Source organism: Pinus tabuliformis, chromosome 7 (assembly GCF_031772625.1).
Source record: "Pinus tabuliformis cultivar Carrire ecotype Pingquan chromosome 7, CPIR1, whole genome shotgun sequence".
In the NCBI taxonomy this organism is placed as follows: Eukaryota; Viridiplantae; Streptophyta; class Pinopsida; order Pinales; family Pinaceae; genus Pinus; species Pinus tabuliformis.
This window is the reverse complement of record NC_142293.1, coordinates 894228573-894256433: the sequence shown is the minus strand read 5'-3', so window position 1 is coordinate 894256433 and position 27861 is coordinate 894228573. Positions and strand designations below refer to the sequence as shown.

At 39.4% G+C, this 27861-nt stretch overlaps 1 protein-coding gene and 1 pseudogene across 1 annotated transcript; one reads left to right on the top strand and one right to left on the bottom strand.

Annotated features, from left to right (window-relative positions):
• Positions 1 to 3599: 3599 nt before the first annotated feature.
• LOC149250479 (uncharacterized) lies at positions 3600 to 4571 on the bottom strand. Its single transcript, XM_089453663.1, has one exon. The coding sequence runs from the start codon at positions 4569 to 4571 to the stop codon at positions 3600 to 3602; it is 972 nt and encodes a 323-aa protein (XP_089309789.1).
• A 16146-nt stretch (positions 4572 to 20717) lies between these two features.
• LOC149250478 (putative protein S-acyltransferase 14 pseudogene) lies at positions 20718 to 21260 on the top strand (annotated as a pseudogene).
• The last annotated feature ends 6601 nt before the right edge of the window (positions 21261 to 27861 follow it).

Sequence of the window (27861 nt, the reverse complement as noted above, 5' to 3'; positions counted from 1 at the left end):
CCTGTCAGCACTTTCTTGTGGATAAGTAACCAAGTGAAAAAATTCACCTTGGGTATACCGTATGTGTCCCATCCATGTTGCTAGATGGAAGGGTTGAGAACTTGATTTTGTGTGGGCTGCAAGGCTTTAAAGCCAAGCACAAGGGTGTAGACCCTTGTCTTCCCCCATCTTTAGAGATTTGATGTATGTAGGTTAACTGGTGCCGAGCCCTTCAACTTATCCAAGAGAAGGTGCTTTTGGTGAAGTAAATGTGCTGGCAGGTTGTGGAAGACCCAGTCTTCCCAGTTCCCTTGGTTGTCCCAAGCAGAAATGTCGGCTAGACTGTGCAATCCATGCTGGGAGAGCCAGTCATGGAGATCAGCTAACTCCACTGTGTGTTCAAGGGGGGAATTTCCCATGATTTTATCTTGCCATATCATAATATTTGCTCCGTTTCCAGGCACCCTGTAAAGCTGGTTTTGGAAGGTGGCAAGCCCTTTTCTGCAAAGGTTCCAAAGCGGTGTGCCTTTGGGAACTCTATCTGCTTGGAGGTTTCTCAATGAGACTCCTTTGAAGTATTTATTCCGGAGGAGTTGGCTAACTGGGTGGTGTTTATTAGAGTAGAGCTGCCAAAGGATTTTGTCGCCTAAGGCGATGTTGGCCAGGCCAGGGTCTCTAATCTGAAGACCTCCTTCCAGCTTTGGCCTTTTCACTTTGTCCCAACTTACTAAGTGAAATTTATTCTCGTTTCCTTTGCCTCCTTGCCATAGGAAGTTTCTGAGTAGCTGTGAAATCTAGTCCGTGATTGTCTTTGGTGCTAAGAGGAAGGAGGCCTAATAGATAGGGAGAGAGGAAAGGACAGACTTTATGAGGATTAGTTTGCCACCGTAGTTAAGCCATTGCCCTCCCCAAGAAGCTATCTTGGTTTTAATCTTGCTGATGGCTTCAATCCAGAGTGAGGTTTGGTTTTCCCACAAAGTTAAAGGCAATCCCAAGTATTGGATTTTGTCCCAGGAGGCATAGCCCGGAAAGTCCAGAATTCTTGCAATTCGGAGTTTGGTTTTCTCCTATGTGTTCCAACTGTACACTGCAATTTTTCTTTTATTAATAAGCGCTCCTGAAATGGTACAAAAGCTATGCAGGGTCCCATTGAATTCCTTTGCTATTCGAGTGGAAGCTCCTCCCAACAGAAGAGAATCATCTGCGAACAAGGCATGGTTGATTGGTTCTAGTCTAGTCATCGGTCGGATGCCCGAGAGAGTACCTTTATTTCTTTCCGCTATCAGTTTCCTGCTCAAGGTGTCTGCCATTATTATGTACAGAAAGGGAGATAGCGGGCATCCTTTCCTTATCCCCCTTGAAGCTTGGAAATATGAGGTAGGTGGCCATTAACCAGTGGGGCGATCCAAGGTTTGTCAGTGCAGGCCTTGATCAGGTTCACAAAAGCTGGGCTGAAACCAAAGGAAAGTAGAACTTTGTAAAGGAATGAAAGTTTTACCTGATCAAAGGCGTTGGTCATATCCAACTTGATCAACATCCCTTGCTCCTTCCTCTAATGACTGGAATGCATGGATTCTTGAACAAGTATCACATTATCTAAAATATGTCTTCCTGCTACGAACCCTCCTTGACTGGGAGAAATGAGCCTAGATAGCAGAGGTTTAATTCTGTTTGCGAGCAATTTAGCAAGAATTTTGTAAGAGACATTACATAGTGAAATGGGTCTAAATCTATCAAAGGTAGTCAGATTCACTTCTTTGGGTATTAGGGCGAGAAAGGTGGATTTGGTACTGCCTCCCACTTTAGCCTTTTTCTGAAAAGCCTTTGCCATTCTTAGTAGGTCAGATTTGATGATTGTCCAACAAGCTCTGTAGAAGTGTGCCGAGAAACCATCTGGGCCTGGGGCTTTGTTAGGCTCCATGTCTTAGATTACATCACTGATTTCTTCCTCAATGAAGGGCTTCATAAGATTTGAGTTATTCTCCTCGTTGACCAAGGAAGGGATTTGGGAGAGGAAGTCATTGGAAATTGCCTCGTCTCCTTCTCCATCCTCTGTGTATAACCACTAAAAGTGAGATTCAACAACTTCTCTAACTTGGGAAAAACATTTGGCGACTGTCCCATCTGTTGAGGTGTTTTCTGAGATGTGATTCCGGGAGAGGCGTGCTTTGAACTGCCTGTGGAATAAGGTTGTGTTTCGGTCACCTGCTTTCAACCATAGGCTTCTAGACTTAAGCCTCCAGAATTCTTCTTCTTTTCTGAAAGAGTTGAAAGAAGCAAGTTAGGCTACTTGTTCTTTCTCCAATTCATGTGTGGTTACGTCTTTGTCCTCCATCTCCAACTATAAATCTACTAACTGTTGGACAATTTCTTTTCTATGTGTGGTGAAGCTGTTGGGAGGTGTTTTGACCCACTCTTTCAGAGCTGCTTTGGTTGCTTTTATTTTTTTCTCCCAAACATAACTGGGTGACCCGGTGACCGTGATAGACCAAGCCTTGTCAACGACTTCCATAAACCCTTCTTGCTCTATCCACAAAGGGCTGAAGAGGAATGGTATAGGCCCCAGGTTTTCTTCCTTGTCCAGTTGTAAGAGGATGACTTTATGGTTTAAGGTGAGATTTGGTATGATTCTCGTTGATACTATTCTCTTATCCATCAAAAGAGTGCTCTGCACTAGGAATTTGTCAAGCCTTGCTGAGATGTGAGTTGCCCCTGTTCTGTTGTTGGTCCAAGTGTATCTCCCCTTTTTGGGTTTAAGATCAAGAAGATACCACTGCTGAATTATGTCCTCCACAAGGGGTTGCAATGGATCTTTGTTATTGTTACCCCCCCTGTTTTTCTTTTGGGTCGAGAACGATGTTTAGATCTCCTACTATTACAATGTTCATGGGAGAATAACATTCTACAAAATCGATAAGTGTTTGCCAACACTCTTTTTTCTCAAGGTAAAGAACATGAACATAAAGATTAAATAGGGTGAGAGTGAGCTTACTTGCTTTATGTCAAAGTTCAGTGTAAATCCAATGTTGAGTCTCGAAGGAATTCTCCAGCTGGAACAATTCCTCCATCCAGACCGTGGCAAGTCCTCCTGAGGTTCTCCTTGCACTTACGACCATCCCAGCTTTGGTCTTCCAATTCGTTCTGCTTAACTCAAGAAGGGCTTCCCCTTCTATTTTTGTCTCTTAGAGCATGAGGATCTCTGGGGTTTCTATTTGCATGAGATCTTTAACAGCTGCAGCCTTCATGTGGTTCCCCAAGCCTCTACAGTTCCAAGAGACTATACACATTATTTATTTGGGGTAGTGGAAGAGAGGCCTCCCTTTGGTGGCCATGCTCTGGTGTTTCGACTTATGGAAATTTCTAGAGTGGACTGACTGCCTTGCATTTTTTGCCTTTTTTCTTCTTCCTCTCTTGCTTCCTTGAGGGATTTCGTCCCTGCCTGCTTCGAGGGCCTTTCAATTGTCTCCTCTTTTGATGAGCCTGTCAATTCCAAGGGCTTCTTTCTTATCATGTCTGCATAAGAGGATGGTGGAGAGCCTCTTTCTGGGGAGTCGTTTTGGGCCGGGGAGGCCCCTGCATTTCCTTCCTCGATTAATGAGGGGTTTGCCTGTTGTTCTGCATCACTTTCCGTAACCAGGGTTTCTTCCTGTGCGCTGAGAGCTGCGAGGAATTTGAGGGGAGTTCTGTTCTAGGGGGTGCTGCCCTTCCGGCTGTAGTTCTGTGGATGGCACACTGGTTCCCGCTTGTGCCCCTTTCCCTCTCGGTTTGTTGTGCTGCTTTGATGAGGCCGTTTTCTGCACCGTTGTCCATTGGTCTCCTTTCATTTTCTCTGTTTCTTCTTCGGTTTTATTTTTACAGTTTCTTGCAAAGTGCCCATATCCATGGCAATGCCTGCACTTGAAGGGTAGTTGCTTGTAATCCAGTTCTTGCACATGAGACCATTCTGCCACTGTTAGTTTTATGGCTTCTAGAAGCCCAACTTCCAGATCAACCTCGACACAAATTCTGGCACAGGAGTATTGTCCCTTCCTGTCTGCTCTGTCAATGTACTTTCCAAGGGTGTTTCCAATGGTTTCTAAAGTCTTCGGGCTCCAACAGTGCAAGGGTAAATGAGGGAGGCGCACCCAGACAGGAACAACTAAGGGCACATCTTGGGTTGGATCAAAGTCCGGAGTCCATTTGTTCAGGTACAGGCCCTGGGGTCCCATGAAGTATGGCTCGTTTCTAAAGATGAGGTTCCTATCTTCAATGCAGTAAAAAATGAAAACAAAATAACCCTTACCGACGAAATGGCATTTTATTCCTTCTGAGACCAGCGGTCTCCAGTTGCGTTGCACCCATGATTCGATGGCTCTTGGTGATGGCCATAACCCAGTGAACTGGCCGATGAGTCCTCTTTCTGCAATATTCAGGGCAGCACGACAGGGTTCTTCAGCTGGAAGAGCAACGGTCGGGATTGTTTCCATCTTCTTGATGAACTTCTGCTGGGAGGCTGAAATTGGGCGCTTGTTGCATTCACCCACCAGCTGTTTGAAGGCCAGGAGCTCAGGGGGGAGGGAGGAAGGAGGCTCAGAGCCTCCCTCTGGAGCCATGGCTGTGAGGAGGGTTTGCAGGGAGGCGCTCGCAGAGGTAGCAAGGGAAATAGACCAAGTTTATTTTAACTAACTCCTACATGTCTGAATATTTTAGCACCCCCCTAAGAACAACCTGGCTAGGGTTTAAGGATTTACAAAGGTCACATAATAAAAGAAAGAAGTAGGTGTTAGAGCTTATCTTCCATCAACAATAAGTACTTGAACCCCTAACATGGTTAAAGTTTAGAAAAGTTCACTTTTATAAGAGACTGTGAAAATGTTTAGAATTAAGGGAAAAATATCATTTTGAAAACACGATTTTGAATAATCTCTCTATTGAAGTGCATGTGTAGCTCAACAAGTTTGTTGTGTTGACATTGAATGAAATCTTTAGTGAGCTTAAATGGAACTTTGGTTGTCACATTAGATTGTGGTTGGATGTTGCTATTGGAATCCAAACTCTAAAAGGATCTACAAAGTCTAAATGGATTATTGACTTACATTAACCACTACTTGATAACTTGCTTCTACTAAAGAAAGTGCAAGAGCTTGTTGCTTCTTAAAAACCCAAGTGACAAATCCAAAGCCAAGAATGAAAACATAACTTATAGTACACTTTCAATCATTAGGGTTGCGACCTTACAAGAGCCAATGAAACCAACCAATAAAGGAGACCCCCATGAACTTAATGCATCCCAAACTAAATTATACCCCATATATGGAAATGCATTCTTTTTGTTGCTTTTCAATGGCTCTTATGGGGTGCTTGCATGCATCAGGTAACAAAACCAACAACAAAAGAAATATCATTATGGCTATGAGTTAAATATAAATGGCTAACAATTGACTGATGATAGAAAGTGGCATCCACTGTAGGTGTAGAATAGGCAACAACAATTTTGAATCCACATTGGAAGTGTAATGCCCTACCTAATTACATTATCTTATTAGCCTACATGTTGAGTGCTTGATTCCAATAAGTATTATTAGTATACATACAAAGTATGCGTATGTTGGTTACATATCCGCACCTCACACGAATACACTTGTATTCTAAAGCTTAAAACATTAGATTATTAAATAAATGGTTAAGCTTGATTAATGACTAATCTTGATTAGTGTTTAATTAACATTAAAATTATGACTTATAATTATTAAGTTATATTGGTATATACTTATTAATATTATTTTTTATTATTTCATTTCCCAAAATTTCAAGTTGGCTCCTCAAATTTATTTTAGAATTAAATATTAATATTTTATTTCCCAAAGTTTGACAAGTTGTCTTCTCAAAATTATTTCAGAATTAAATATTAATATTTCATTTCTCAAAGTTTGGCAATTTGTCTCCTCCAATTTATTTTTGGATAAGATATAAGGGGGAAGTCAAGGTCATTAAATTAAAAGGGATGATGGAATATTCATGGCCTTAATGGTAGGTGATTGAGGTGGATGAGTGGGGGAGACATAAATGGAAGGAGGATGAGAGGAGAACGGGGATCTTTGGTCTCTATTTTTTTTGGTATTGAAGGAAAAAATGGAAAAATGAAAGGAAGGAAGGAGAACTAAATTGGTTTTGGTTGTGATTGGAGATTATTCGACCTATTTTTTTGGACACATTGCAGTAACTGTTGTTGAACTTGGGTTCAGAGGGCTAGGGTGAGTGTGGAGGTTCCATGGGCTAGAAGTCAAATAGACATTCCTAGTTGGAAAGGTAGAAAATTCAGTTGGGTAGCCTCAACATGAGCACCCCAATTGAACCACCAATTCAAGTGTTTTCCTGTTTGTTGTTTTATTTATGTAAATTTCTACAAATCAAATTCCTTACATGTTTAATATTGTTATAAATCAAATTTTATTTATATGCTATTGTCAAATAGTTGTTGTGTTATAAACATGCTATTTTTTGTTGTTGTGAAATTTGATGTTAAATTTAGTTTTAGTTAAAGAACCTCGGTTCGGGTTCTCACATATGGTATCATAGCCACATTCAAAATATGAGGCATAAAACCCACTTGAACAACCCAGTACAATCATGTACAACAAAAAAAAAACTAAGAACACTTCAAAAACCACTAGGAACAACTCCAAACAAAAAAAAATGGAAAAGATAGAAACTTATTGTTTTGTGTTCCAAGCACGTGATTGCTTACTTGTAGAAATCATAGAAATCAGAGACCATTAGAATCAAACACAAACATGAATAATAGGAGATTGTTGGTGATGTCATAATCATGACATATGCCTCCAATCTTATTCTCGGAAGCCACCCGGGATTTGTTCTTACCCTTTCTATTATTATGAAGTGCCATTCTCCAATACCATGGTCACTCCTCAATCATAAACTATATGTGTACCTTCAAGTCATAAGCAGATCTATACAAGACCAACACATTCAACCCATCCATAGGAGCACTCTATTTTTGCACCCTAGCATTTTGTAGCATAATGAGCCATTTCATTCTATAAATACTGCCTAAAATGCAGGTGCTCCTTATGAATTCCAAGCATTGTTAAAAACAAGAAAATCCTTCATATGAAGTACCCCATTGTCTCACTGTTAATAGTGCCCTTTATGACTGCTTCCCCCAGACAAATCTTTATGGGTGATTTTAGAGCCATTTTCTCTTCTCTAAGATAGATAAAAATTTCCAAATCAGCAATGTCTTTGAACTTTGGATGAGATTTATCATCAAGATTGACAAGTGTTCAATCTTGGCAAGACTGAACTCTCGATAGGCTACAAAAAAAAGTATTCATAGAAAGTCAAATGATATAGTACAACAACGATCCCCTTTCCATGAGGAATATATCCACAAGGCCTCTTTTCGAAAGCATTGAAGTTGGCAACAATGTGAAGTGCCAAATGAACATAGGCATTAGTAAAAGAGGAAATTGCCAAATTGCCTGCAATAGAGGAATATATCGTTCCCCTTCACTCCAACATTAACAAAAATGGCTTGGGATTTGTTAAAATTGGAAATTAGGGCCAAATTCTATTTTGGACAACTCGTTTGGGAAATATAATTGCAGTATTGAATTCCTTTTTTCGCAAGGACCAAAATCAATCTGAAGATCGTCAAATTTGGATAAGTAGAAGTGGGATTTTGAATTTATCCTCTCACACAAATATTACCTAGGTCGGCCTTATCTCTATGTCAACTCAATAGTCCAATAGTAATGTCTCTTGATGCCCATCAAATTGTATGTATAGAAGGGTCCTCCGTCATCATTTGATCATCAAGAAGGCAAGAAATCTCATCTGTTCTTGGTTGTAGAAAGGAGCTTGAAGCAATTAAAATTGGTTGTTGGCATGATTTTCAGAGTTACCTAATATAGTCTTGAAAATTATTGTCTCTAGGAAGTCTCATCAAATAGTAACAAAACAAAAAAAGCAACGGTGAACTGAAAGTCTGAGATTGCAAAGGAGTAGAAATAGAACTCAATTGGAGAGCTCGAAACATTAAGACAAGATCTATATTTATTGGTTCCTAACTGTTGGAAATACTGAGAGGGGGGGTGAATCAGTATTTCTTTTTCCCACTATTGTTTTACCAGTTAAAACATATATATTCAGAACACAAGATGAACAGAAAGAATAAATGCTTTTATTAATATAAACTGTGCAGTAAAATAGATACAATATATAGATGGTTGCAATCAGTTGCCAAGCTCCAACTTGGACTTTGGTGAGGCTCCAACCTCCAGAGCACCAACTCTATTTTGCCAAGACACTAATCTTGGACTTAGGAGCACAAACTCTCAAGGACTTCAATCCTTCCTACTTCTGAGGCTTCAACCCCAAGGACTCCAATCCTACTTACTTCTGAGGCACCAGCCCAAGGACTTCAATCCTTCTCACTTTTGAGGCACCAACCCCAAGGACTCCAATCCTTCTGCTCTCAGAACTCTTCTCTGCTGAGTTCTATCTATTTACAGTTTCACTATAGTCTCCAGGCTACAGTATCAATGACAACCAGTCTTCTTATGAATGAGTCTTTACAACTTTCCACACTGCCCACACATAGTCTCCAATAGCCATTTTTCTCTCTGATAATGTCTTCACACAGCTTTAGTCAGTCTTCTGTTAGCTGCACTAAACTCTGTATAAAGAACAATTTTCTGTTCAAGCTTAAGTTCTCATTGTCACAATGAATGCTTCAGCATGACTATTTCTCCCCTTCGACTGCCTACTGTTATGTTGGTCCTTCATCCCTCTTTCTGTTTTGCTGCACCCTCTTTCTGTTCTGTTGGACTCTCATACGGCCTCTATTTCCTCCAGCGTATTTCAGCAACTTTCAGCAGTTGTAACGGCCTTCACAGCGTATTTCAACAACTTTCAGCAGCTGCAGCAACAGCAATAGCAGCTACAGCAACAACAGCTACAGCAACAGCTCCAGCAACAACAGCTGCAGCAACAACAACAATAGCCGCTGCAGCAATTCCCTGTTTTTACTGTTTTATACATTCTCATGCCTTTGTCCGTTCATTTCCACTTACTCAATGGCTCTTTGGCTTCCTCCTCGCTCGCTTGAGCTTCGGCTTCCTCAACACTTGCTTGACCTTCCGGCTTCCCTCCTCCATTCGCTTTATCTTCCTCATGATTACCTTCGATTGATGGTGTCACAAAAATATAATGTCGTCGCGGAGGTGTTTTATCAACGCGGAAATATAATGTCGTCGCGGAGGTGTTTTATCAACGCGGAAATATAATGTCGTCGCGGAGGTGTTTCAGCAACGCCGAAAGTGGTGTTTCAGCAACGCCGAAACTGGTGTTACAGCAACGCTGAAATTGGTGTTTCAGCAACGCCGAAACTGGTGTTACAGCAACGCTGAGACTGGTGTTGCAGCAACGCTGAAACTGGTGTATCAGCAAATTTTTGACAAGTGTCGGTGTTTCAGCAATGGAGAAATTGGTGTTTCAGCAACTTTTCTCCAGGAGTTTCAACCGTGTTCAACAACGGTTTCAGCAATGGTGTATTCCGCCTGCTATATATATATAATTATCTTTTGATACCATATACACTATAATCCTCCCGATGGCTTTGTTTGCTCTTATTTGCTCTGATGGCTCTCTGCGTCCTGATGACTCTGATATGTTTCCTTGCTATATGGTTCCTCCTGCAGCTCCACCGATGGCTCTGTGTGCACCTTCTCTTTGGCATATACCGATGGCTCTATATATATTGCTCCTCTTGGCTCCTCTTGCTCCATCTGCTCCTCTCGGTCCATTTGCTCCTCTTGACTCCGATATGCTCTGTCTCCTCCTCTTGAATATTGCCATATTGACATCAATGACAATCTGTGTCCAACAATCTCCCCCTTTGTTATTGATGGCAATATTCTCCTGCCTTCTCCCCCTTTGACATCAATGGCAAAGGAATGCTACGAACTCCCCCTGTCAAGCTGCTCCCCCTGTCTTGCTGCATCTTTATGAATGAACTTGAGTGATGATAAAGAAATAACCCCCATCTTTTGTCGCAGATGTTCGAATGCTTCCCGAGGAAGAGGTTTTGTGAAAATATCAGCTATTTGCTCCTTAGTACTGATATATTCCAGTGCGATGTTTTGTTCAGCTACTTGCTCATGGAGGAAATGATACTTGATTGGAATGTGTTTGGTTCTTGAGTGCATCACTGGATTTTTGCTGAGACTGATAGCACTAGTGTTGTCACAATAAACGGTAATTGGTTGATTTGTACATATGTCGACATCTTTTAGTGCTTCCTTCATCCAAAGTATCTGAGAGCAACAGTCTGCTGCAGCGATATACTCGGCTTCGGTTGTGGATAATGATATGGATGACTGTTTTTTGCTGAGCCAGGATACCAAACAGTCTCCTAGGAAGAATGCATTTCCACTAGTACTTTTCCGATCATCTATATTTCCAGCCCAATCAGCATCGGTGTATGCAGTTACAGTCAGTGTTGAGTTCCTTGGGTACCAAAGACCGAAATCAGAAGTTCCCTTCAGGTATCTGAGAATTCTTTTTACAGCTAATAAATGAGATTGTTTGGGAGCCGATTGAAATCTTCCCACCATTCCTACTGCTTGCATTATGTCTGGTCGTGTAGCTGTTAAGTATAGAAGGGCTCCAATCATTGACCTGTAATGAGTTGCATCTACTAGAGGGGAGTCATCATCTTTGCTCAGTTTGTAGTTTGTGGTCATGGGAGTGCTCATGGGTGCACAGTCCTCCATTCCATATTTTTTGAGCATGTCTTTTAGATATTTGCCTTGAGATATACACAATCCTGCTCTGGTTTGAGATACTTGAAGTCCAAGGAAGTGGGATAGTTCTCCTATCATTGACATCTCAAATTCTTTTTCCATGCTTTGAGAAAATTCATGGCTCATTTCATCATTATTACTAGCAAAAATCAGATCATCGACATAAACAAGAGCAACTAGTAACTTACCTTGATCTGTCTTTATGTATAGATTGCTTCCAGCCACTCCCTTTTTGAAGCCTTGTTGTTGGAGATAGTTATCCAGTCTTGCATACCAAGCTCTAGGAGCTTGTTTCAACCCATACAAAGCCTTTTTCAGCTTACAGACTAGGTCCTTTCCTGCTGTCAGATCAAAACCTTCTGGTTGCTCCATGTAGACTTCCTCCTTGAGTTCCCCATTTAGAAATGCTGATTTCACGTCCATTTGATAGATTTTGAATCCTTTCAAGCAAGCAAATGCTAAAAACATCCTAATAGCTTCCATACGGGCCACTGGTGCAAACGTCTCTTCAAAGTCAACTCCTTCAATTTGCGAATAGCCTTTGCAAACAAGTCTTGCCTTGTTTCTGATAACCTGTCCTTCCTCATTCATTTTATTTTTGAACACCCATTTGGTTCCTATTATGTTTTTGTCCTTCGGACGAGGTACCAGCTCCCATGTCTTGTTCTTCTCAATTTGGAATATTTCTTCTTCCATTGCTTTTACCCAATGAGGATCCTTACTTGCTTCTGTGAATGTTTCTGGTTCTATCATAGATAGGAGGGCAATGGCTTTTCTCTTGGGTGAGGTTGTTATCCTTCTTCTGGTCTGCACACCTTCATCTTTATCGCCAATGATCTGTTCTTCTGGATGGTATCTTTCTACATACTTCATCTTTGAAGGAGTATAAGCCGGTTCTCTTTCCTCTTCTTCTTCTTCATCATCTATCTCTTCTTCTTTAGATTCTTCTTCTTCAATGAGAAAGTCATCTTCCTGTTCTTCAATTTCCTTTTCTGGAAGATCTTTGTCAACCTTAACATCGATGCTTTCCACTATTTTCTTCAGTCGAAAATTGTAGCATTTGTAAGCCTTGCTCCGTGGAGAGTATCCAAGAAATATCCCCTCATCAACCCGAGAATCAAATTTTCCAGGTGAACCATCATTTATTTTTATGAAGCACTTGCTTCCAAATATTTTGAAATACTTCACCGAAGCAGGTCTCCCTTTCCATAGCTCATAAGGAGTTTTATCACAATTTGGTCTTAATTGAGTCCGATTCAAAGTATAGACAGCTGTCCCTACTGCTTCCCTCCAGAATTTAGGTTGTAGGTCTGCTGCTAACAGCATGGTTCTTGCCATTTCTTGGACAGTTCGGTTTCGTCTTTCAACTACCCCATTTTGCTGAGGTGTTCTGGCAGCCGAGAATTCCCTTTTAATTCCATGAATATTGCAGAACTCACTGAACTCGTTTGATGTGAATTCTCCTCCTCTGTCTGTTCTGAGACACTTAATTTTTGAATCTTTTTCGTTTTCTATAAGGGATTTTAGATTCTTAAAACACTCAAAAGTTTCAGATTTATACTTTATGAAATATATCCACATCATTCTAGTATAATCATCAACAAATAACACAAAGTACCTTTCTCCTTGGAGTGCTTGATTTCTAGTTGGCCCACACACATCAACATGGATGATCTCCAAGGGCTTTGATATACAGTGTTCCTTTGTCTTGTGGCTGGTTCTGGTCTGTTTTCCATGTTGACATGGACCACACACTGCTTTATTTGGTTTGGAAAACCTTGGGATGTCTTGTACAACTTTGATTTTGCTGATATTGATCAGATTTTCGAAGCTGGTATGTCCAAGTCTCTTGTGCCACAACCAACTCTCATCTGCCTGACTCAAGTAGCATTTGTTCTCCTGAATCTTGTTCAGAACATAAATATTGTCTGGTGTTCTTACTCCTTTTGCCACAAGTTTTCCAGAGACAGAGTTCCTTATTTCACAGTCTTTGGTGCTGAAGACAACCTTATGTCCTTGATCACAAATTTGGCTGACACTCAGAAGGTTGTGTTTGAGTCCATCAACCAACAGAGCATCTTGAGCTTTTCCTTTTCCATTGATCAAAGTAATTGTTCCTCTTCCTGCAATTTTGCCAGTTCCGCTTCCAAAGGACACATTCCCTTCCTTTTTGCTCAGTGAGATAAATTTCCTTTTGTCTCCTGTCATGTGTCTGGAGCACCCACTATCCACAAACCACTGGTTTCCATTATTTTGCGCAAATAGAGCCAGGCCGCATTTGTCCATTGCAGAGATCTTGCTGCTCGTCTTTCTTCCTTTGAGTGGGCAGTTTTGTTCATAGTGTCCATTATTGTAGCAAAAAGAGCAAGTCAGATCAAATTTAGTCAAGGGATCGAATGAGTTGAAGGTTTTGATTTGTCCCTGTCTTTTGGGAGCATATGAGTTGATTACTCGGTCATTTTGCGTTGTCTTTTCACTTCTGCGAGCCATACAGTGTCTAGCTTGGTGACCGAAGTTTTTACAGTGAAAACAGTGTCCAAGAAATATGGTTTTGAAGCAGCCACGGTTTAATTCGCCTTCCTTTCTGAGAATTACTCCTCCCTCGTCCTTTGGATTTTTTATGGGCCCTTGGTGGAGTACAGGTTTGTATTTGCTGTAGTGTCCATGATTCGACTCCACATTCTTCTTTGGAATAAATCTTTCTTGATTCTTGGAATCTGGGACGCACTTTTGATAAGAAACTTTTTCATCTTTTGGGTTGCAGGAAAGTGCATCGGCATAGCTTTTCGCACTATTCTTAGTGCTTGAGGATTCTCCCTTGAAACCTATTCCAGACTTATCATGTTGAGGTTTTTGATTTTTCAGAATAGTATCAAGTATTTGAGAGCTTTTACATCCCTTTTTAATTTGCTCCAACTCCTTTCTCAGAGATACTACTTCGGCCTCTCGTTCTTCACAAGTCTCTTCTTTTTCCTTAAGCTTTGTTTTCAAGAGATCTTCTCTCCTTCTTATTTCCTCGTTTTCCACTTTGAGAGAGATAATTTTGTTCCGTAGTTTCTCATTCTCTTCAATGGCACTTATTAACAGTTCATCCACATTTCCTTCTTGCCCCGAGTCATCATCATCTGTGAGTGCCATGAATAGTGCTTCTTGGCTTTCATCATGATCGCTTTCCTCATCTGATTTCTTTTTGATGACCATAAACTCATCCTCATCAGACTCATCTTGCTTAGAGAGAAGGTTTTTCTTATTGAACCCTTTCTTTTTATATGTCATTCTTTTAGAATTTCTTTCGTCATCACTGTCATGTTTATGAGGACATTTTGCTGCATAATGACCTATTTTACCACATTTAAAACAGATAAGAGGATACTTGCCTTTAAGCTTAGATCCTCTCTTCAGCTTTCGTACATATTGAGCCAATTCGGATTCCACATCTGACTCATCACTACAGTCATTCCTTTCTTTCCCTTTCTTTGACTTTAAGGCCTTGAATGCTGCATCTTTGGAGCTAGGTCCTCCTTTCCTCATTTCATAGGCAGTGAGAATTCCATGGAGTTCATCCATTTTGAGGGTGTCAAGATCCTTTGATTCTTCTATAGCACTTATTTTGGAGTCAAATCTGTCTGGAAGGGACCTTAATACCTTTTGTACAATAGTACTTTCTTCAACCTTTTCGTCCAATCCTTTCAGGGAATTTACCACTTCAGCTACTCGGAGGAGGTATGCTGCAATATCTTCTTCCTCTTCCATCTTCAAACTTTCAAATTGTCTTCTGTGAGTTTGAAGCTTTGCCTTTTTGACTTTTGAGTCTCCATCGTACAAACTAACTAGCTTCTCCCACATTTCTCTGGCAGAGTTACAGTGCATGATTTTTGTAAACTCAGAATCAATGATTCCACTAGTGATAGAGTTCATGGCTTTTGCATTTGCAATGTAGGCTTTCCTCTCATCTTGGTCTGTTGGAAGAGTGGAAGTCGCTCGGTATTCAGTTTGACAAAAATGCCAGACTTCAGGTCCAAGGGACATTAAATAGTAAGTCATTCTTTTCTTCCAAAACCCAAAGTTAGTGCCATCAAACAGAGGAGGTTTTCCTGATGCTTCATGATTTCTCATCATGGTTGCTGATCCTTCTTCAAGCTGTTAGGCTAGAATGAAGAAGCCTGCTCTGATACCAATTGTTGGAAATACTGAGAGGGGGGGTGAATCAGTATTTCTTTTTCCCACTATTGTTTTACCAGTTAAAACATATATATTCAGAACACAAGATGAACAACAAGAATAAATGCTTTTATTAATATAAACTGTGCAGTAAAATAGATACAATATATAGATGGTTGCAATCAGTTGCCAAGCTCCAACTTGGACTTTGGTGAGGCTCCAACCTCCAGAGCACCAACTCTATTTTGCCAAGACACCAATCTTGGACTTAGGAGCACAAACTCTCAAGGACTTCAATCCTTCCTACTTCTGAGGCTTCAACCCCAAGGACTCCAATCCTACTTACTTCTGAGGCACCAGCCCAAGGACTTCAATCCTTCTCACTTTTGAGGCACCAACCCCAAGGACTCCAATCCTTCTGCTCTCAGAACTCTTCTCTGCTGAGTTCTATCTATTTACAGCTTCACTGTAGTCTCCAGGCTACAGTATCAATGACAACCAGTCTTCTTATGAATGAGTCTTTACAACTTTGCACACTGCCCACACATAGTCTCCAATAGCCATTTTTCTCTCTGATAATGTCTTCACACAGCTTTAGTCAGTCTTCTGTTAGCTGCACTAAACTCTGTATAAAGAACAATTTTCTGTTCAAGCTTAAGTTCTCATTGTCACAATGAATGCTTCAGCATGACTATTTCTCTGCTGGCTGTTTCTCCCCTTCGACTGCCTACTGTTCTGTTGGTCCTTCATCCCTCTTTCTGTTTTGCTGCACCCTCTTTCTGTTCTGTTGGACCCTCATACGGCCTCTATTTCCTCCAGCGTATTTCAGCAACTTTCAGCAGTTGTAACGGCCTTCACAGCGTATTTCAGCAACTTTCAGCAGCTGCAGCAACAGCAGCAACAACAATAGCAGCTACAGCAACAACAGCTACAGCAACAGCAGCAACAGCTCCAGCAACAACAGCTACAGCAACAGCAACAATAGCAGCTACAACAATTCCCTGTTTTTACTGTTTTATACATTCTCATGCCTTTGTCCGTTCATTTCCACTTACTCAATGGCTCTTTGGCTTCCTCCTCGCTCGCTTGAGCTTCGGCTTCCTCAACACTTGCTTGACCTTCCGGCTTCCCTCCTCCATTCGCTTTATCTTCCTCATGATTACCTTCGATTGATGGTGTCACAAAAATATAATGTCGTCGCGGAGGTGTTTTATCAACGCGGAAATATAATGTCGTCGCGGAGGTGTTTTATCAACGCATAAATATAATGTCGTCGCGGAGGTGTTTCAGCAACGCCGAAAGTGGTGTTTCAGCAACGCCGAAACTGGTGTTACAGCAACGCTGAAATTGGTGTTTCAGCAACGCCGAAACTGGTGTTACAGCAACGCTGAGACTGGTGTTGCAGCAACGCTGAAACTGGTGTATCAACAAATTTTTGACAAGTGTCGGTGTTTCAACAATGGAGAAATTGGTGTTTCAGCAACTTTTCTCCAGAAGTTTCAACCGTGTTCAACAACGGTTTCAGCAATGGTGTATTCCGCCTGCTATATATATATAATTATCTTTTGATACCATATACACTATAATCCTCCCGATGGCTTTGTTTGCTCTTATTTTCTCTGATGGCTCTCTGCGTCCTGATGACTCTGATATGTTTCCTTGCTATATGGTTCCTCCTGCAGCTCCACTGATGGCTCTGTGTGCACCTTCTCTTTGGCATATACCGATGGCTCTATATATATTGCTCCTCTTGGCTCCTCTTGCTCCATATGCTCCTCTCGGTCCATTTGCTCCTCTTGACTCCGATATGCTCTGTCTCCTCCTCTTGAATATTGCCATATTGACATCAATGACAATCTGTGTCCAACACTAACCTGCTTACAATAAACACTCGTGAAATATGAAAATACAAAGTAACCTTGTACTTAGAAATTCAAGAACCAAAAGGGGACAATTGAAACCTTGTTGTACATTTGTTATCCACAGGAGTCATTGCTACTAATTGTACTTTAGGGCATTACTTTTCTAGAAGGCCTGACACTATGACATAGAGGAAATAACCCAAATTATAATGATATACACATATGATGCATTGACCTCTACTCCTTGATGTCAATGATCCTATGTCAGAATTGACAGCATAAGGTGACATCAATATGACAATGGTAACAATGTGAAGATCAAGCAAATATTTGTGAATCAATGTCCGCAGGACCAACTGTGTCCATGTTATGATCTTATTAAATCTCTAGTTTGATGCCTCAATGCAAGGCATATCCTAAATAACAATATTCATGATCTGAACTTAGGACTCTATTGAATCAAATTGAGGATGGTTAACAATATGTCTGCACTTGTATACTCAGTTCTTATATGCACTAACTATTGCAGTACCTTCGACTTTGGCATCCTAGATAAGGGGAGAAGTACCTTAGGAATATTCTTTCTTGAAGATCAAGATCTTGGCATCTAATTTTAGGCCTTTAACCATGAAATACAGAAGCAGATAGTAAAAAAAGAGGATGTGCACTTTACTCAATCTCAGATAGACCCTTACCATATAGTGGGTGCATCTATATCCGTATCTCTGGAGGAATTCAAAGAAAAAGAGTTGAATCAATTAAGAAATATTTATAGGCTTCACCAAGGAAAGGAGATGGTTGCAATGATCTTGTCCTTTCTCTATGATGATGCGATTGAACCTGAGCAGTAGTTGATGACAATCTTCCTCCACCATTTTTCGACCATATCTTCTGAAAGATCAAAGGGAGTAGAAGTATTTTAGAAAACTGGGAAAAGTTATGTGCCAGCTCCTCTCCATGCATAAATGGTTGAATGGATTAATAACTCCACTTGCCCATTCATTATTTCAAGAAGGTTGTCCATGTAATAAGGACTAATAACCGGTTGCAGATGAATTAATGGGCAAGGTATCTTTTCAAAACTATTCAGAGGGAGTTGACTTTTGAAGTCAAGAAGAAAGACTTAACCTTGATACACTATTCCCTGCACTTGAAAGCTGTTGGTCTGCATTCATATATCTTGTGGATCCCTGTTTATGTTTGCAGATAAGCCTCACATATTGGATAATTTCTCACTGCTAGACTGAAGCTTGTGGCTCTTGGAACTCCATTGAGATTGAATGAGTAAAGCATCCAGCATGGCCATTTAAGTAAACTCCATTGTTGTATATTACAGAATAGGATTCAGAGAATCCTAGACTTTACATATTAACATTAGATACCACTTTATATGGTATCATGGCATGTTTTATCTACAAAGAGGATGGATCTTATGTTGAGCAGGCTACCAGATGGTCATTGTGCACTTTGGAAAGACAAGCTTAGGCTTATGGTCTCCCTGAGTAAGAGGGAGTAAGTACAGTTAAATATTTCCTTCATCAAAATATGCAAGAAGCAAAGGATTGCTAAGTGCTTCTACGATCTCTGCTGTAAATCAAAATGTCTGTAGAAAGCTGTGTATTCATCTATATGTTGTTGGGTGGAGCTATGAGGCTCTCATTGACGATCCAATCATCAATATCATTGTCAAGATCTAGCCTTCATTTTCAGAAAGTAGTCTGCCACTATTCCCTACATGAGGGAATCCTTGGTTAAGATTGAACATTGAGCTCTAGAGCTCCCGGGGGCTTGGGGTACTTATTGAGTTATGATCGACCATAGGGTGAGTGGTTCACCTTTCCCTATTGGTGTGCTGTGTACAGGGTGAGTGGTTCACCTTCCCCTACAATTGTGGACACATGTATGTAGGGTGAGTGGTTTACCTTCTCCTACGATTGTGGACACATGTATGTAGGGTGAGTGGTTCACCTTCTCTTGTGGATACCCCAGTGAGAGATGAATATAGGCATCTGTTGACATGTCAGTGGGACGTGGTTCATCCTTTTCCCACATGTAGGATGCTCGTTCCCTACGATTAGTGGTTAATATGTCGGTGGGATGTGGTTCATCCTTTCCACATGTGTAAGATCCTTCCTAGTATTGCAGGTTTACATTCGTGTAGGACGTGGTTCTTCCTTTCCCTACTCTTGGTGATTTGCATGTGTGTAGGATGTGGTTCATCCTTTCCCTATAATGATTGTGATATGTGACTGTAGGATGTGATTCATCCTTCCCCTACATGTGATTATGACATGTGTTTGTAAAATGTGGTTTCTCCTTTCCCTATGTGTGGTTGTGAGAAGGATGTGATATATTCTTTCCCTGCTGATGTTCTTGCATCATCCTACCCAGGTAGTCCGAGACACAGGGCAACTACCTCTCACATGGCCTAATGAGTTGGGAAAAGTGGTTTGGGACCATAGCACTACTGATGGACGCATCGTGTACTGCCGTACTCCCTATGTCTAGGATGTAGGATGTTTCTTCAACTTGATCACTTAGGATCAAGTCCGATGGTTATATGGAACGACTTTTGTTAGTGGAGAGTGGCAAGGTCTTGTGAATCACTTTCGATCGATTCTTCTTTATTATTCGTATCAGTGTTGAACAGAGCAGAACATAGATATGATGAGATTCAGAGATGGTTTATGGTGACAGGATGGCATGATGACCGATGATGATGGATTGGTAGGTGGAATTCTCCTTAGTTGAGAAGGAGTGTTAAAATTGGAAACTAGGGCCAAATTCCACTTTGGATAGCTCCTTTGGGAACCTAAAGATCGTCAAATTTGGATAAGTAAAAGTGGGATTTTGAATTTATTTTCTCTCACATGAATATTACCTAGGTCAACCTTATCTCTATGTCGGCTCAACAATCCAATAGTCATGTCTCTTGACGCCCATCAAATTGTATATATAGAAGTGTCCTCCATCCCCTCTATTCTTGGCTGTAGAAAGGAGCTTCTTGTGTAAGGGTTTGAAGATGGTTATTGGGTTTTGTTTAGGGTGATTGAAGGTCACATACATTCAACAGTAAGGCCAAGTAGAAGAAGGTGTGATTAAGGGATTCTTTGGAGAGGGTTCTTCCTCAATTCAATGGGTTATATGCTTTGTCCTATTGTAGGGTCCGAATCCATTGTTTGGAGCAACTTTAAAGGAGCTGCAGGCTTTTCCCTACCATTGCAGAAAAGACCGAACCCTTATGTCTTATTATGAGCCCTCATCTTGGGTAGAAAGTTTGCCGCCCATTTGACTGAATGATGCTTCAAGAAATAAGTCATGGATTTGCCCAAGTATGACTAGCCTTAGGTCCAGCAAAATGATGCACCATGCTTAACTTGAAGAGCTGCAATTGTATGAAGGAAATTTTGCATTGTCAAGTAAAAATGCAGTGAGCCTTAACCTACATCAGTTTGACTTCAACTTCAGAGGGCAAATTGGTTTGTTTCAGAATTACATTTTGGAGCCATTCATTCATCATCTATTTGGAAGTCAATGTCCTCTCCCTCTGTTTAACATTTGATATTGATAATAAAGAAGAATTGTTCAAGGGTTTTCCCCATCTTGGGGTTTTTCCTTGGCTTGAGCCATATTTTGTGTTCTCTTGTCTTGGCTTGTCTTCTTCACCTTTCGTCTATGTTCTTTCTTCAATTACTATCATGATCATAATGTCTTATGTGATGGCTAATGGAAAATTAGGCTAATTTGAATCCCTGAAGTAAGTATCCTATGTAAGGACATGCTAACTAAAATTAACAGGATTTTAATAGGAAGACTCGTTTTTCCATTTATATGTTGCACATAAATCTCCCCATTGGATTTAGAGTGGTATGAGTGCCTTTTGAACACTTGATTGTGGTTGTGAATTGTAATGGAATGGAACATGTTCAAACTTTGCACAACACGTGGGGGCCTTATCTCTGTTATGTTTCTTCTAGTTTTGGGCATTGTGGGAGTGACATATTATGCGATTGTAATAATGAATTATTGCCTCGCTTTATAGAGTGGAGGCTTGGAAGCCGCAATTGCATTCTTCATATTAATATTGTTCGATGCTTTATTAGGGATGTTATTATGGAGTTATTTTGTCGTAGTATTGATTGATCTAGGTGGTGTTCCTCCAAACTAGAGGCCTAATACAAATGAAGAGAGCAGAGACATTTTTCTTTTAACATGTTCTAAATTTGGTGGGCCTGGGTTGAGCTTAAATTTGCGGATGATCCTAAAGGACCCCTCATTTAATAATTTGACATCGTAGGAAATGCTACTAGGTGAAGCCTCCATGTTGTGCCACTATTTCTTTGCTTGTGGAAGATTCATCTTGAAAATGGATCACCTTTATGTTTGGGTAGTCAATTATCTTGGCCGTGACCCAAAGAATTTGAATTGGGTGTTGGATGCAAATTTACAGTAACTCTAGGTGTGAGTTGGAGTAGGTTATCCTACTTCAACACCATCTTTTCATAATGAGTAATAAGGTAAACCAAAACTATCTTCTACGATTCGAACTTCAACTACCACTTGATGTCCATATACCCGTTTGCATGCACAATTTATTTTCAGTAATATCCATTGAATTCAATTGTTCATCTTTTATTTCTATTTTTGGTTGAATCTTTGCTTCGTGCATTCCCTGATTCCCCTTAATCACGTGGAATATTATTCCTCTAAACTATATAATATAGATGCATGGCTATATATGTGTAAGATCGAGTTTATGACTTTTAAAAGGATTGAGTTCCATATTATCTAACCCAGTGGATCTTAAAAGTGCCACCAATCAATGTAAGGGAGTCAACCAATTGTTTGAAGACTAAGGAGTCCTAAGGGGTATTAATGGTTATGTTATGAGTTGACCTGGTAAATTTACCATTACGTGGAATCAAAAATGTTGTGGCACAGATGCAAATGTTGGAAGCTATCACCCTGTGTTACTGCATTGAATATATAATATGTATTTACACACTTTTTTATACACTATTTCAACAGAATCAAGGAGATTATAAAATTTCTACTAAGAATGTTGTCAACAATTAGAATTGTTGATGGTTTTAGAAGATCAAATATGCTAACCAAATAGCCATACCAAGAAGGAAACTAATTTGGTCAAAACAATAATGATAGAATCTCGAAAATCTTTCAATTGAGTTTATCTTAACATGATGACTCTTTTTTCTTCGACAATGAATGATTGACCTGATGATGAACCTGAAGTAGAAGGGATCGAAATGTTGAATATAGACATAGCACACATCACAAATTATCCCAATTTCCTAAAAAATGATTATCGTTATAAGGCATCACTCTAATTCAATTACAAATGTTTTAGTTTTAACGTTCATATTGAATGGGATATCGTCTGGAAGCGTAACATAACCAACCAACATTGTGCTAATGTGGATACACCTGATATTAATGATCAAGCCTTGTTTGACCACTAAAACAATCTTTAAATAGAAATATGTTTTCCAATTATTAGTAACTCTTCAGTAGTATAGGACTTACTCTCACTTTTTCATAGAAATGCATCACATAGAATAATATTTTCATAAATAGAGAAATGTAATTATCTACATTAAATTGATATTCAACTTGATGAGGAATGGATACCTTGTGGATGTAGAAATTTCTTGTAAATTCAAACTGCAGACTGTAATATGCTAAACCAATTGACTTGAATCTACTCTATTCATCAGTGGAAACAATAAACGATTGATGAAATCATGAAGCATATAAGAGAAAGAATTCGATCACACATAACACAATGATTTTCTGGGGAAAGCCACAACTAAAAACCCTGCTATCTGTATATTGCATTCATCAGAAAATGTGAGAAGATTACAATGCTTTGCTCAAGCCCAAGCAACCTTTGCACTATCTCTATTTATCTCACTACTTCCCAGACAAGCTCAAGCCAATACTTAGCCAAATTTTTGCTTGCCCAAGTCCCTATTCTTTGGATTGTTCCGTTGGGAGTTAGCCCCTATTTAATTGGGAAACTCCACAATTATGAATTGCACAATCCACATAGGCCTTCTTTTGATTGCATGCACCATCGGTTTAATTTTGATGATTTTACAACTTATAGTACACTGTCCCTAAGCTCCAATATCAATTGGGTCTTTCTTTGATCTGTCATGTATGAATTAATTATGAGTGAATCTTTAGTTAACTGGTTGATCATTGCATGTTACACCCCACTACTACAGGTTACACCCCAATATAGTAAGTTACACTCCACTGTTGCAGGGTACACCCCACTACAGTAAGTTACACCCCACTACTGCAGGTTATATCCCACTATTGGATCTCCTACTAATTCCTCCATCAGTTGGAACTAGTTTAACTAACTTCAACTCAGTTGGACTGAATTAAATAATTACAACTCAAAATAAACTCAACTAGTGCTCCTAGTTATAGGAGACACTTTACATGACTCTAGTTAGACGCTCAGCTCGAATTAACTGAGCTAACTAAGCCAAATTAACTTAGTTAAATATTACAAGTTAGATGTGGAATTACAATTTAATTCCCAATCTAATTCAAGGACATTAAATTAGGATTTTCTTTTTGCATTTTCAACACTCCCTCTCAACAAGAAAGAGATTATCTGCTACTCCGATCCTGCCTCTATGAAACTCGAATTTGCATCTTGAGAATGCTTTCATCAAAATATCTGCATCTTGCTCCTCTGCAGGAATGTACTCCAGCAACATGATTCTCCTCTGCACACAATCTTGTAGATGGTGACATCGAATGTCGATATGCTTGGACCAATCATGAAAAACTGGATTCTCATAGAGTTTGATACAACTCTGATTGTCACAGTAAATCACTTTAGGATCCATTTGTTGACCAAATAATTGACAATGAACTTCCTCATCCAAATACCCTCACAGGTTGTTTGACTAGCAACAACGTAAACTTTGAAACGAGAACTGATACGATTATTATTTTTTTTGAGGTAGCAAAAAAATCATTCGATTTTGAAAAAAGCTGATTCATGATGCACCTTTTTTTTTCGGAGCATATTTTTGACACTTTATAGTTTCTTATGTATCAAATATAAATATTTGTTTTTAAATGTTAGTGATTTTCATGTTGATTTTGTAATGTGTTGATGCAACATCAACCCTTTTTTTTAGAGGGCTTATTTTTGACACTTTAAATTTTCTCTAATGTATTAAATGTGGATATTTTTTTTTAAATGTTACATTTTTTGATATTATAATTTTTTTTTTATGTCCAATTGTTTTTTAAATGTTGATTACTTAACAAATTTTCTAATTGTTTTATTTCTCTTTTTTAAATATTATTACTTAAAGAAACAAATATGAAAATATATATAAAAAAAAAAGAAAAAAAACATATATATATATATATATATATATATATATATATATATATATATCTTGTAAAAGATAAAAATTTGAAAAAATTATAAAATAAGTAAACAAAAATAAAATTTTCTAAAAAACTATTAAAAAGAACTAAAAACATAAAAATTAAAATTAACATTTTTTATCGTTAAAAGACTATCTAGACTATTATATTATATTTACAAATAGACATTACAACCAGTGAGACAGGCTTTCCAGGGCCAGCAGTTGCACCTTGGATAGTTTAACTTTGAGACAAAAAGCTCCCTCGCAGGGGCAGCACCTACAGAACTTCCAAAATTACCTTCCAGACTAACAGAGTCCCTCCAAAATCTAATTGCTGCTGGAGGCCCAAAAGATGTGAGAGTCAGCATGCTAAGGGGCCTCATTACTCTGAACAGACCCATGACTGCCCACGCAGGGGCTTTCGACATAAACTGACTGAACCCAACAGTAAAGAAAATTGACACTAGACTCGACATACATAAACCAGACGGACAGACGCATAAACCGCCAGCCAACAAACAAAGTGAAATCCGGAACCGACATACCCGCAGAAGCTTTAATCCTGGTTTCTGGCTGAGAGAGGAGGATCTGTGTTGAGCCGGGGTTCAGTGTCCTGGTCCTCGCAGAGGCTTTTGTCTTCCACCACGTAGCACCATCCCCGTCCCTCAGGGACTCCTTCCCACATCGCTTTCCACTTGTCCACATCAATGCCCTGAGGTGCTGGCCCCAATGGGGGTGAGGTGCCTTGCACAGTCTCCTTCCCCGAATTGCCTGCCTCGTTCGGTGGCAACACCTCAGGGCTTTCCTTATCAGGGCTGTCCTTACCAGAACTTCCTGGAGGCTTCTCCATCGCGTCCTTACCAGAGCCTTCTGGAGGTTTCTCCGACGTGCCCAGAGGATTTCCGGCTCCAAATTCTTCAGGGATTTTTGTGAAAAGAACAGAAATGTGGGCATTGACTCCTGTATTGTCCATTGAGCTACCCAGAGTGAACACCACAGAGCCAAATGCTGGAAGCAATGGCCCTCCCTCGCTCGAGCTACCGACCTCCACGAATTGCCCGACTGGGAGTTGTGTGGCTCTTGCCCGCCTATGACAGTAGCAGCAACAACAATGGTGGTGTTCATCTGCTGCAGGGGTTCGAGAAGAGGATCCTCTCCCTGGTCCTCGTCTGCTAGGCTGTCGCTCCCGTAATTTGGCCATGTCTTCTTCGCTGCCACCCGCGTATGCCCACTCCGATGAAACGATTTCTGAGCACCCTCCTCCTGCCCGCGAGTTAACCCTTCTCGCATCCAATTGAACCAGAAATCCCTCGAATTGCCCCCCTGCTTACGGCCACAACTTGAATTGCAGCGGCAGGCCACATCCACTGACTTGCAGTTTCTCTGCTCTCGCACCCGTCTAACCTTAACCTGACAATGCACCCACATCCTTCGTTGATATTGTATGCCATTCCTTCTCTGCAGTCGAGCATTAACTGCATTCTGCGCCACCATCAAGAACCTCTGCCTTGCATTGAATACCCATCGCTTCGCTGCTGGACCATTATACCTTGACGGCGGTCGAACCAGGCGCATTAAGGTAACCACGGGGCGGCACATGCTGGGCATGTGGCACGTCCCCCTTGACAAGTCATCACCCGCATCGGGGAAAATTAAAATTAACATTAAAAACAAACATGAAAAAAAAATTAACCCAAAAAATTAAAACCATTTAAAATAATTTAAAAACAAACAATTTTTTTTCTTTAAATTATTAAAATTAAATTAAAAACATTTAAAAAAACATAAAAGAAAAAATTAATTAAAAAGGAATAGAACATTAAAATTAAAATCTTAAAAAAAAATTATTAACAAAACTTAAAATAAAATAAAATTGGAGGGCATCCCTGCCCAAGGGCTCGGGCAAGCACGACCCTCGGCGGGAGCTGAGGCCCGATTCTGAGAATCTGACCTCAACTCTTGCCAGGGTTGCGCCCCCCGGGCCCATGGGCGGGAGAGGACACGACCCTGGCCCCTGGGCGGGGTTGCCTTCCATTTTTTTCTTAGTTTTGTTAATAATTTTTTTTTTAAGATTTTAATTTTAATGTTCTACTCATATTTAATTAATTTTCATATTTCATATGATTTATGCCGAAAAATCTCTCGTAAACTTGATATGGATCACAGAAGCCTCAATTCTATAATTATGTTTTTTATTTTTATTTTATTTTTTATTATGTTTAATATAATTTTTTTATTATGTTTTTTTAAATGTTTTTAATTTAATTTTAATAATTTTTAATTTTTTGTTTGTTTGTTTTTAATTTTGTTTTTAAATTATTTAAAATGGTTCTTTATTTTTTTAATGTTTGTTTTTATTTATTTTTTAATAATTTTTTGTATTTTTTTTTATTTAGTTTTTTTTTTAAGATTTTAAATATATATATATATATATATTTTTTGGTTTTTCAATTTTCTATCGTTTATATATATATATATATATATATATATAATTAATGTTTTTTTTGAAAATATGTTTTTGTTATTATTTATTTTTTCTAATTTTTTAATTCTTATCATTTATAGGTTAATTCTGTTTTTGTTTTTGTTTTATTTTTATGTTTGTTTTTTTTTGCCTTTTTTATATATTTGATTTTTTTTGTCTTTTTTTTTTTATTCTTTTGAAATTTTAATGTTTTTTTGGGGTCATGATAAAATTTTTTACGCCATTATTTCAAAATGTTGAAAATTTATCGTGAAAAAAACAGACATTATTTCAACATCAACACATCAACACTTTTCGTTTTTAGGGTGTTTTTTGCACAAAATTTGGTTTTTAGTGCTATTTTTAAAACATGTTGAAAATTTACCCTAGAAAAAAAAAGTGTTATTATATCATTAACACTTTTCACTTTCGAGTTGATTTTTCATGTTTTTTGGGGATTTTTTTGGCTAGAGTTCTCGTTTTGAGTTTATAGTTCCCGTTTCAAAGTTTACATTGTTTAGCAGCCATGTACTCTGCTTCTATTGAACTAAGTGCAATTGATCTCTCCTTCTTGTGGTACCAAGAAACTACTGCTATCCCAAGACTGAAGATTCCCCCTGATGTACTCTTCCTGTCGGATGGACTCCCTCCCAACCTGCATCTATGAAGCCTTGAAGCTTCACTCCCTCTGTCCTTTTGTACCAAAGACCAAACTAAGTGGTGTCTCTGAGGTATATTTACACATGTTTAGCTATCTTCTAATAGAGTTTGGTTGGCTTAACCATGGTTTGACTAAGCTGGTTAACTCCAAAACACATGTCCGGTCGTGTGTTCACCAAATACATAAGTGAACCCACAAGCTGTCTATAAATGGTAGCCTCCATTACTTCACCTAAAGTAGCATCTTCCCTCCTCCAATTACCTTCTAGAGGAGTCTCCATGGGTTTGTTGCTCTCCATGTGGAACTTCTTCAACATCTTGTTGGCATACTTGCCTTGAGAGACAAACAGTGCCCCTTTTCCTTGCCATACTTCATCTTTATTTCTCTTGCAATATCCTCTTTGGAATATTTTATTGGCTTCTCATCCCCCGTTAGAATCAAATCATCGACATATGATACTATAATCAACAATTTACCTTCAACCACAATATGGTAAAGGTTCACA